General features: G+C 42.5%; 1 protein-coding gene across 4 annotated transcripts in view; it reads left to right on the top strand.

The window, feature by feature from the left end:
- The window catches only part of DNAJB6 (DnaJ heat shock protein family (Hsp40) member B6), a 118,830-nt gene that overhangs the window by 97,628 nt on the left and 8,991 nt on the right, over nucleotides 1-12,211 (top strand). For all 4 annotated transcript variants that reach the window (XM_078152551.1, XM_021009646.2, XM_021009647.2 and 1 more), the window contains one exon: nucleotides 7,035-7,232. In XM_078152551.1, coding sequence (XP_078008677.1) covers nucleotides 7,035-7,232 — 198 coding nt within the window. The remainder of the gene's footprint in view (nucleotides 1-7,034; nucleotides 7,233-12,211) is intronic.

The following is a 12,211-nucleotide window of genomic DNA, read 5'->3' as shown; positions in this document are numbered from 1 at the left end:
CTGTCTTTATTATGCACCTGCTACGTACAAGGCACTACCCTAGGCATTGGGAATACAGACATAACTGAAATAGTCCTAGCCCTTAAGGTGCTTACACTCTACTGGGGACATCACCATGCAAATAGATAATTAAACATAAGGTAATCTGCTGAAGAAGGGAACACTGAAAATTAGGAGGGGAGGATGTTAATAAAAGGTTGAGTTGAATGGAACAAGTGTTCATTAAGCACTTACTGACTGCTACTGACTAGTTCCCTTATGCTACCTACTCATATGTTTGAATGAATGATAATAGCTTATATTTAGATAGTGCTTTAATTTTGCAAAGATCTTCCCATAATGATCTTACTTGATGCTTACAACCTCTCTGTGAGCTAACCATTATAAATGTTATCACCACATCAGGAAACTGAAGCTCAGATAGGCTAATTGGCTTGCATAAAAAGTGGTGGAAACAGTATTCAAATCTGGCTTCTTGGTCTCCAAATCCAGACCCTTTCTGTTGTACCTCACTGTCAGTCCATCTGTGAATGTAAGTGTTGTAGTATTGTAATGTTGATCTCTGATGATGGGACATATATTTTCATTTTTAAAAAAAAAGGATTCTTTCTTGCTTTGAACTTTGTTCCATCAGGCCCTAATTTTACTTTTAGACAGATCAGAACACAGTAGCCAATGGCAGTTTTTGGATAAGGTTGGAGGGCGTTATTGGATTCTTGGTGCTCGTTTTTCAGCTGCCTTCCATTTCCTTTCCTAGGGTTGTCCATCCTGCTAGCTCAGTAAATACAGTTTGGGGAATGTTGAATGGGTAACGAAGTGTAATTGTTGGTTTGCCCTTGATCGACTCAAGGAAGTTACAAGCTCATTGTGGTGACCAGATATACTTGCATGTGTGAAACAGAACCCAGCACACGTAGTAAAGTGGAAAAAGTAACGCAGTATGGATAGCAACACCCAATAGGAATGTCCCCAAAAGGTAGAATGTGTTAAGGTGGAATGTGGTTTTGCTTGGTTGAATATTAATTCTGCTAATAAGTTCAACAAACTGTGAGGTATCTGTTGAAACAAGAAGCAGGAAAGAACCCTTGCAGAAGCCAAATTCGATAAAGCAACTATGGAAAAAGATCTCTAATGCATAGCATACATGAATGACTAGTATGCTAGATGATAGAATTAGGATCCAAAACTGTCGTTGTCTTATGCTTACGCTGGGCTGACACTGAAGTAAAAATTTAAAAGAGGGTGTAGCACATGGGTGGGAGTGTAGGGGAAAGAGAGATCAGGAAGCAATCCATGTGAAAAAGACATAGGGATTTCTAGTGGACTGCTAAATCAGGTGTGTCCATAGTGTGATAGCTACATAGTTAGTTGTAGGCAACCTAAAAAGTAATCTTGGGCTGCATTAGAGATGTATAATATCAAGGTCTGGGGAAGCATGATAGCCCTGTTGAACTCGTCCTGTCTAGAACATCTCTGGAAATATATTGTGTCCAGATCTGGGTATCACATTTAATAGGATTAGGGATAAGTTGGAGAACATGGAGAGGAGGGGTAACCAAGATGGCCACTAGCATCTGTGCCATAAGGAAATTATTCAAAGGAACTGGAAATATTTAGCCTGAAGAAGAAAAGGTATTTGAAGGGTTTTAATGGGCAGGGAGGATTGGATTTGTTTATTCTATTTAGCTACAAAAGACAGGACCAGGAACAGTCATTGGAAATTGCAAGGAATAATTTTTTGGCTCAACATAAAGAAAAACTTCCTGGTAATTAAAAAAGTCTTGACAGTGGAATGGTCTGCCTTTGAATGTAGTGGTCTCCAGGTCACTTTAGGTGTCAGGACAAAAATTCACTTAATCACTTTTTGAGATTGTTGTATAGGACTCTATGATTTGAATAGGGGTTGGACTAGGGGCTGGAGGGAAGGAGAGAATTTGAAACTCATAATTTAAAAAAAAAACCTGAATGATAAAAGTAATTTAAAAAAAAGCAAAGGGAAAAAAAGATTTTATGTAGGAGTGGCAGCTTAGAAAAGAAATGAAAACATCTGGTGTGCGATATATATATACTCAAAGCCACATTCAAAACGCTCCTTAACATTGACTAGGGGTTTCCCCTCCTAGGCATGTGGATTTGGAGCTAGAAGGGACCTTAGAGATCATCTAATCCAGCTCTCTGAGGAAACTGAGTCTTAGAAAAGTAAAGTGACTTGACCAGGGTCATACATGTACCAAGGGTTGAACCAAGACTGACCCCAAGTCCTCTGATTCCAAATCCAGTACTCCTTCTCTGTTATCAGAAGGAAGAGGTTTCAGCTGTGCTGCCTCAAAGGGAAATGAGAAAGTCCAGTTTCTCCAGAAAATATTTTGTTGTTAACAGGTTTCATTTATCATATCTGTGGTACATCAGAATTCTTGTTGGCACGTTTAACCAATTTGTTAGGCATGTTGCATATGTTACCATATGATGTCATGGTACAGTGAGTGAGAAAAACTTCTGGTTATGGTGCCACCTTGGAGATCTGGCTGTGTATTTCACCGGTCTTGTGGTTATGTCGACCCCAATACCTCTGCAGTTAGACTAATGGAGAGCATTGCTTCTCTGTTTCCTAGTGCCTGGAAAGTATCTTGAAATACTTACTCCATATTAGGCTCAAAAGGCAAAATGTCACATAACTAAAGCTTTAAAACTTAAATCTTCTACTTTAAAAGGTATGTATTAAATTTTATGTACTTACATGAGTTCATGAATTCCTCACATGTCTGGCATGGTTTGGGTGTGGTTCTGTCTGAAGGTAGGAGGATGGACTAGTTAACTTACAAACATTCCTACCCGAGGACCCCTGCCCCAGTCTGTAGCTTACATCTGCTACTTTTTATTGAAGTGGGATTGGTCCCACAGCCCATTCCTTACCAAGGACGTAAGAAAGAAACTGAATTGTTGGCCAGGGGTTAACGTTTGAAGCCAAAGGAGCTTGTCCTTCGGTGACTGATTAGCAACTCTGCTGTGCTATGTTGACTGGCAGCTGACTCTGGCAGCCAGGGAAACCACATAGATTAAAGAAAGCAGCCAGGTGAGCTTACGGAAACTTGGTCACCAAAATTCCCTCCCTCCCTCCCTCTCTCCTGTTCAGTTTCACAATCAGGGTTTTTGAAATGTGTCCCCAAAACTCTGCCCTTACCACCAGGATGTAGTGGCGCTCTGCCTAATGTACCATAATTTTCTATGGCTTTTCCCCCACTCCCATTCACAGGGAAGTAAAGAGCTAGTTGGGAGCCAGGTTTGCACTTTGTTGTCTGTTGTACAGTGCTAGGCTTTACCTCACCCTGCAGGCAGAACATTTTAGAGTTTCGCAGCTTGCTGCATCATACTGCAGAAACCCCAGATGAGGCCAAACGGTTTCTAGTTGCCACCTCAGCTTTAGTGGGGAAACTCCTTTTGTGGCTGAATCATCTGGAGATTCCGAGTTCTGGCCAGTTTTTCCATTAGCCCAGTTAGATTCTGTCCATAGAGACCTGCTTGAAGACTGAGGCTTCTGCCGTCTTCTTTAGGTGTCCATGGATTCTCCCATCATTACGATTTTTCTTCATTTTGTTTTCTTAAACTAAGACCTATATGGAAATTCAGAATTGGAGAGCTTGAAGAGACAATGTAGTCCAACCCTGTTGTTTTAGAAACAAGGCAATTGAGGACCAGAGAATGAAGTGACTCTTCAGTCATTAGGTAGAATCTACTTTATTAGAAAACAGCCTACTAGCATCTCAAAATAAAAACCAAAAGTTTGTTTATGCTGGTGACTTACAGGCCACATGGTTTAGTAGATGCACATTGGACTAGGAGTTAGAACCTGGGTTCCGGTAGAGGTTCTGTCACTAATTAGCAGTGTGACTATTAGGGAAATCATTTCTCCTCCCTGGGACTTGGTTTCCTCATCTCTACAGTCAATTGACATTAGACAGGGTTAATTAGAACCCTAAATCTCTTAAGGGCCCTTCCAGCCCTAGATCCTGTAATGTTCACAGTAGAAAGAGTCAAAGGACCTGAGTTCAAATACCACCTGTGTGACTGTGGGTGAATCATAACCTCCATGGACTTAGTTTCCTCATCTGTAACATGAGTTTGATTGGATGGCTTCTGAGGTCCCTTCCAGTTTTGTATGATTACAAATCCTATGATTTTTTAAGGTTTCTTCCAACTTGAAATTTTGGGATCCAAGAATCTTGCTTCATTGGATTCCTTAGGAGGCCTATGGGAGGAGCTCTGTGGCAAGTGGGTGGGAAACAAAAGACCAAAGCTTCTGTGTTTTCAGTTTGGTTGTAATCATACACTATGAATGGGAGAGCTGGCTACCAGCCACTCCTTTCCGGATTCTTGGTCTCTATGGAAATGGCAGTTGCAGGAGCTGAAGGATTCCTGTATTCATGCCTACAGGAATAACTTCTGTCTGTTGGGAAAGGAGGAGAGCTGTAGGGCAGGGGGGTTGGGGGTGGGGAGTGTGAGGAGGCTGTATTCGTGTGAAGCATAGAAAATGAAATCTTGAGAACTCCACCCTTCTGAAATCAACATCTTGGCAAGTGCTGAATAAACACAAACAGCCATTATTATTGGGCTGGATTATTTTCTGTATTTCAAGGGAGATTGTATTGGTGATGGATGAGGGGAGTGACTAAGTGAATGTTGACTGGACTTGGAATTCCCTGAAGTGATAAAAGAATGCAAGCCCATCCTCACTATGCTCACAATCTAATTTATTCTCTGTTTAAGGAGACAGACCGTTGAGGCAAAAATTGTAAACCCTAGCCTAAAAGAGGGTTTGGTAGTTTGAACATAAGCTTGTTGATAAGATCATCTAATACACAGAAGATTCTTTATAGCCTATACTCATTGATCTCTATTATCAGAGGGAGGAATTTTCAGCTATGCTGCCACAAGGTTTCTCCAAAAAACATTTTGTTATTAACAGGTTTCATTTATCATATTTATGGCACATAGTACATCAAAATTCTGTTGGCAAGAACCAACTTGGTATGTTTAACCTATTATTTGTCAGGCATGTTGCAGAGAACTTGCTGGCCTGTGAGGTCCCATCCAATTCTGGAAATTTGATGAAAAGGGGACACAGCCTTTTCCAAAGACCTGTGTATTTAGAACCTATAAATTTAAACTCCAGTCTCTATAGCCTAGATCCAGTGGTGACACATGAAAAACGTAAAGTATCTTATCCATGTGTGAGTCCCATCATGAAAAGTCAAAGTGTCTTCTTTTTATTAGCTTCTAGAGCCAAAAATAGAGGGCAGCACAATGCACGGGATGGTGAGGGGGCAGTTGACCTTGCAGGGGGACATAATTTGGAATGCTTCTTAATAAGCACTCATTTTGTAACCCCATCAAATCACATTCTCCATGGTCCATCAGTACTTGTGATTTGGCGAAGAGTGAGATGAATCAGAGTAAAGGTGCAAAGCTTCAAGGTGACAGTAATATACTTGGTTTGGCTTTGTGCTCCTAAGTATCTTGACTTTAGAGTACAGCCCATCAGCTGACATTTATTAAGTGTCCTCTGTGTGCCAGGCACTGTGCTAATGGTTGGGGATACAAAGAATGGCAGAAACTAGTTTTTTTGTCCCTGTATGAAAGTCCCTGCTTTCAAGAAGGTCACATCTTGGACTTGGGGTGGGGGGAAGACTACATGCAAATAGCTATTTGCAAAGAAGATATTGATGGGATAAATTGGAGGGCAGTCTCAGAGGGAAGGCACTAAGATTAAGGAGGACTGGAAAAGGGTTCTTGCAAAAGATGGGATTTTTAGCTGAGACTGAAGGAAGCCAGGAGGTAAGGAAAGAGAGCGTTCCAAGCATGGAGAACAGCTAGAGAAAATGTTCAGTTGGGAAACAGAGCATCACAGGTGAAGGGACAGGGGGAATAGCACCACTTCTGGATGCTAAGCGTATCAGGTGAATCATTGGATTTTTGAATGACATTAATGAATTTCTCCCATTGCTTCAAGCTCTTCTCATTTATGCCTGTGTCATCTGGCTATTCAATCAAACATCTAGTCTAAGCAGTTCCCGAGAATTTAAATTAAAATCATTCTGCAACTATTCTCAGCCAGTCCTTCATTCAGAGCTATTCCCAACGGCCATTTTTGAAAAGCTTTAAAAACAAAAACAAAAAACATGACTTGGCAAAAATAAGTCAGAAATGTCTACTTCCTGAATAATAAATCTTCAAATTCTAAGGGAGGAGGTAGCAGAGAGACTCATATGTTCAATGCAAATGAGGCTGGAACGTTTGAAAGAACACGACTTCCCAGTTGGAGTCATTCAGGAAGTAGATGGTGGAATTTGGTGGGGTACTTGACTGTTCCTGTTATTTTGAGTTCCATTAGGATGCCACCTGTATCACAGTATCCTTCCTTTCATTTTAGATGGATGGTTAGCAAATGTCTTCAGTACTCAGGAGCTTCTTGCACTGATTCTAGAGTAAAAGCTTCCTGGAAATGAAATCATTAACTCAGTCCCTTGCCTTTTTCACCCTGCATGGTGATTGTTGAATTTATCTAGGGCAGTCTGCCTCAGGAACATTTTTTTAAAAAAAATCTAGAACAAGATTGCTCCAGGAAATGATTTATCTATTGAATTGTCAAAAATATGCAGTAGGAAGAACGTTGGACACACCAGTGGCAGCCATGTCCAGGATTGGGTTTAATGGCACATTGTGCTTCCTCTTCCTCTTCCTGTCTGCCTGTGCTAAGCTGAGCTGAAATGGGAAGTAGATGGGATGGGAATAGTGAAAGATATGGATTGTGAGAAGGACTTAAAATTGGTGCCCTGTCTTCTATGTTAGGAATCCTTACCTTTGAAAGGGGCCAAGGCCAAGCTCTTTGTGTCAGATTTTTCAAAGTGAACATTAGGTATCTTGTTCCTGCTGGGAACAAAGGGTGAACGAGCCATCTCCTAGCACACTGGGTGCAATGGCCGCCATTTCCCCGAATGCCCTTCTCATGTCCCTCTTGCATCTGTGTGCTCTTTCAGGTGTAGAAGATGAAGACGCCTTTGCAGAGGAGTGCAGCCGCAGAGGACAGAATGCCCTGCCTTTCCAGTCCAATACCCGTTCTCAGAAGATGAATCGGCCTGCTCCCTCCAAACCTGTGCCTCAAAATATTTCTGTGGAGGAGGAGCAGGATAAGCCTCGGGTCAGCAGCAGCTGGGAGTCCCCCATATTCTTAGCAGGTGTGGAAAAAGAGATTGCTAAGGAGGGTCCCCCAAGTACCCATCATCCTCCCCCCAAAAGTGAACGTTCTAAAGCTAATCTTTCTGAGGAACAGAATAACTCCACCACCCTCCCAGATTCCCTTAGCTATGCAGATGGGCAGAAAAAGGCTGACTTAGAGGGTTCCCCAAATGAGGCACACCATCCAGACCTAAACAGTGAGAAAGACGACACCCACTGCTGTTGTATTCTGACCTGACCTGGGCAGAGCACGTCTGGGGCTTGGGGAGAGGTTAGGGGAGGTGCCCAAATGGGCAGACCAGCAGAGTGCTGGTGGCAGGCTTTAGGTTTCCATGCACAGCTTTCTTCCCTAACTCAGGAGACAGACATCCTTTCAAGTAACTCTCGATCTCTCCAAACCTCCATGTTTCCCCCATTTCTAAAACCAGGGGTGGGTGCTGTGTGGTTCTTTTTGTGTGTGTGAAGTGTATTGTTATTCCAGGACAAAAGGTGCTAGATGTAACTGCAGAGAGCTGCTTCCTTTTTAAACACCCTCAACCCCATCCTACAGCAGCTAATGCGTTAGTTCTCTGGTTTTGACTAACTCATCCCTGCTACACGTGCTAGGCCCATAACCTGGAACTGTGGAAACAGAAGAGAATTCTTGTGTTTCAGGCATGTTTAACGTTAAGGTCTGCTGGGCTCCATACACGTAGAGCAGGTAGAGAACTCTGTAACTTATGGAAAAATACTCTCGTGCCTTTTTCTGGTGTCAGTAATAAGCTACAGGATACCCTCATGCCCTAGTAAAGTGGGAAGTCTCTTAAGTGCCAAAGACGTGTTGCATCTATTTCCTCTTCACGGCTGCTACAGAAGTCACCCTGTCCTCTCTTCTCCCACCCTCCCCCTCAGTTCCCCATACACCTTCCCAAACAAGACCCCTGTGGTAAGAAGGATTGTGAGTGATCTTTTGTGAATGAACATGAAGCCTCAGATTGTGTATGTGTCTCCCCATCCCCCCTCTCTCCCCAATCCATCCATCTAGGGCTGTAGGTGTTATTGAACCCACTTACCAATCTGCTGCCCCTTCAACCATAGGATGGCCCCCACATGGGCACAGCTCCCCCCACCTGCCCTTTGGGAGCCAGAAAGCATGGCCATATTGCAGAATGTCACCAAAATGGCCTAACTGGGAGAGTGCTAGATTTTGGAGACTTGTATTCTTGTTTCAACTTTGTTCCTTATAACCCATGTGATCTGGAGCAGGTGACTTTACCTCGCTTGGCTCCAGTTTATTCATCTGTAAAATGAACAAGTTGGACAAGCTGACCTCTAAGGGCCCCTTCCAGATCTAGTCCTGTGATCTCCTGATCATCAGATATGGAAGAATTTTAAAAGGCTGCTATAGAAGGAAGCTGTGATCCAGGACTTCTAAACAGAAGTGGAATTTCAAAGCTATTTACAGTATATTTCTTCCATCTTAGGCAATTATAGTCATCATTAACTATAGCTGCCTTTACCTTTATCCCTCCACTGGGTTCTATTAGTGCTAAACTATTAGGGGATTGGGTCTAGATGCAGACATAGGCATGGTGTGCATGTATGTGTGTGCGCATGCGTGTGCATGCATGTGTGTGTGTGCACATATGTGTGTGTCACTGACCAACTGTGAATCTCTGACTGTATTCCAAAGCCAAGCATAAATGGTTGTTTTGCATTGTCCATGTCTCTTCCCTTTGTTAATAGTTCGTTAATTTAGGTAAGTGAGAGAGTTGACCATTGTAAGATGAGGTGGCCAAACGGGTCTATTTTGGAGGTGTGCTTGTATCCACTGGACAATTTGCTTAAATGAGGACCCCTCAAACTATTCCCATGGGAAAAGAAGCATAAGATGTCTTGTGAGAGAATTGTCCAAATTTGCTTTTTTTTCTTCCAGTGCTCAATAGTAAGAACTTGATGGGAAAAATTCTTCTGTCTCTTAAAAGGCAACGTGGGCAATCTCTGATCTGGGCAACAAAGGGATAAGGTCCTGTTCCTTGCTGTTTGAAGGGCTTAATTTCATAAAGAAACAGCAGCCCCTTGAGGTTTTTATGCCTTTCTGATAGAGCAGGGTACCTCACTTCAGTGTTTATGAAGTGGGAGAATAGCATGAGGAACAAATGGGAGAAGAACCTGGATCCTAATTACTGGCTGAGCCAGTAATGACAGGGCCAACCTTGGACAAGTCATTTAACTTTTCTAAACCTCAGTTTTCTCACCTGTGAAAATAAGGGTATTGGATAGGGCTTAGTTAACTGCTAAGGTCTTTTCTAGCTCCAAATCTATGGTTTTAGAATCTCTAATGCAAAAGAAAGGTAGGATTAGTGACTCCAGGAATGCTGTGGCCTGGAAAAAAACAAAGTATCTGTGTGTAATGTTGAGAGCAATGCATGTGGAATCCATGCTTTGCAAACGTGACCTTGGGTAAGTCACTTTCAGTTTCCTCATCTATAAAACTGGACTAGATGGTCCCTTCCAGCTCTAAATCCCCTGATACTGTGACCCATTTTCTCTACCTGTGGTCGAGAGTTCTCTTCTGAAGCTTCATCAGGATGGGCGTAGCAACCAACTGCAGTGCACAAACCCAACTAAAAATCTAGATGGAGAGTTGCCAGCAAAAGCAGATGGGTGATTTAGAGGCATCAGCCCTTTCCTGTGTAATTGAATGAAAAATAGAGGCAATTGGGGAGCATGTGTGAATACAGAATCAATTCCGTTCTGAATCAAATAGGTTTAGAAACTTTCCCCAGTTGCAGTGCACTCTGGGCACTGACTGGTTTTGAGGGACTTAGGGGGGAAGAGAGAGGTGTTTTTGGAGGGTGGGGCTGAGGGGTGTAGCATGGGCATACTGGAAGAAGACATAGATATCTGAAGCAAGTAGCGTTTGTCATTTGACAAGCCAGATTCTAGAATGCTAAGTTGCTTTGAGTTTGGAGAATTTAGTACAGTCCAAAGTACTCTTTGATAATTTAAAGGACCATAGCAAGAAAGGAGTAATCTTTAATACAAATGTCTGCTGCATTACTGGGAAAAGGGGAAGGGAAAGGAATAAGCATTTACATAGCATCTGCTATGTGCCAGGAACTGTACTAAGTGCTTTTACAGATATTATCTCATGTGATCTTCACAACAACCTTGCAAGGTAGGTTCTGTTATTGTCCCCATTTTACAGTTGAGGAAACTGAGGCTGAGATTAAGTGACTTGCCCAGGGTCACATAGCCAGTAGGTGTCTGACGTGGAATTTGAACTCTGGGTCTTCCTGACTTCAGGTCTAGTGTGCTATTCACTGTGCCATCAGCTATCTGAGCCCTCATTCCCCATTGGAGCAGAACTAGGTTAAATAACCATACTATAGAGATGTGGTCCAAGAACCATTTCCTTCTTGCCTTCATGTAAAGCCATATAGATGCTTTCCAAATGCCAGGCCCTTGACTTCATTGCATTTCCAAAATTCCACCATAGTGTATTATAATAGTGTTGTACACATATAAGTTTAATCCCCTCCTTTCAGTGTGTTGGTTTTATCATCATCTGAGACCTCTCCTGACCAGTCATTCTTTTCCTTGCTGAGTGAGACAGTGGTGCTTGGATTTCTAGTTCCTCACCCATGCCTTCCATCTAGGGGGTGCTCGTTATACTAAAGATTCATGATGTCAATGATGTGACTACTTCCTCTGCCAGTTAAGATGGCAACCCCACTCCACCTTAATTGATGGCTTTCATCAGTGGCAGTGCCCCCTCCCCCACTTCCCCTTAAAATTCCCCTGTTGGCCAGCCTTGGAGGGATGATCCTTGTGGCTATGTCCACACTTAGCCTCCCTGGATCTACAGCTTGGACTCAGCTGGTGTGGCCCTCAAAGCTTGAGGTTTCGCCATATCACACTAAAGTATTAGAATAGGACTTCAGTGAAGGGGTGCTTAGGAAATATTTTATTCCAAGTCCACGTTAGCTTGTTCTCACTTGGTTAAGCATAATTTCTGGGGAAGTATTCCTTCTATTGTGGAAATCGTGTTGGGAAAGAGTATGCCATGGAAGGGAGCTTTCTGTATATACAGTGCTGAAATTTGTTGAGGGCTAGACATTATACCCTGAAAAGTGATGCAACAGGGTTCTAAAAAGAGTTCCCTAAGAGAATAGGACAGATGTGTCCATGCTTCAGCAATTTGATGACTGGTTGCTAAGCAGAGAACCTTGCTATCAGAGTTCGTGCCACACAGCCTAGTAGGATATGAAGAAGCCTGACTGTGAAATCATTTAATTATTCAGCTGAAGCGCGCGCACGTGTGTGTGTGTGTGTGTGTGTGTGTAAAGGACGCACCCATTGTTTCTAATGAATGATACTGATATGCTAAAAGTACCTTTCACTTATGATCCGTTGTTTGTTTTATGTTTTAAATGTTGGTGTGTTCTCCTGAGTAACTATGGTCTAGCTAGTCAGAGTTAAATTTCCTTGAGGATGAAGATCAGAAGAGACACTTATAAAGAACACATTGTCTTTTGGGAGCCGGCAGCAAGTCCTGCTTTGGTTTCTGGTTAACAAGATAATTTGATTGTGCCAACAGCAAAGATTGTGCTGTAGAGATGGTGGGATGATGAAGCCCGGTGTAGGTGTGACCCGTTGGTCTGTGCCTTGTTGCTGACTTTATTGTTTTGTATTTAATCTCCATTTGAAACTTTACAATTCAGCTGCCTTGTTCCAAATGGCCAAAGTGATTGTGTTACTTAAAACTTAATAGGGGATTCATTTCACAGAGCACATGTCGTGGAGAAGGATGAACTTTGGCTTCATCTGATTCTGACAAATCCCAAACATGCTATAGATCTCGGGGGGGAAAGGAGAACCTTGTAAAAGAAAGTCTCTTGAGTCCTTTGGACAGTGAATGTGGTTGAGAAGTTTTCATATTGGAAAAAAAGTGTTGTGTGCTTCCTTTTTTTTTTTTTAAAGAAGCCACTTAACT

The sequence above is a fragment of the Phascolarctos cinereus genome, unplaced genomic scaffold (genome assembly GCF_003287225.1).
Source record: "Phascolarctos cinereus isolate Bilbo 61053 unplaced genomic scaffold, phaCin_HiC Scaffold_1;HRSCAF=81, whole genome shotgun sequence".
In the NCBI taxonomy this organism is placed as follows: Eukaryota; Metazoa; Chordata; class Mammalia; order Diprotodontia; family Phascolarctidae; genus Phascolarctos; species Phascolarctos cinereus.
Note: the sequence above shows the minus strand (reverse complement) of the source record. Positions and strands in the feature narration are given on the sequence as shown.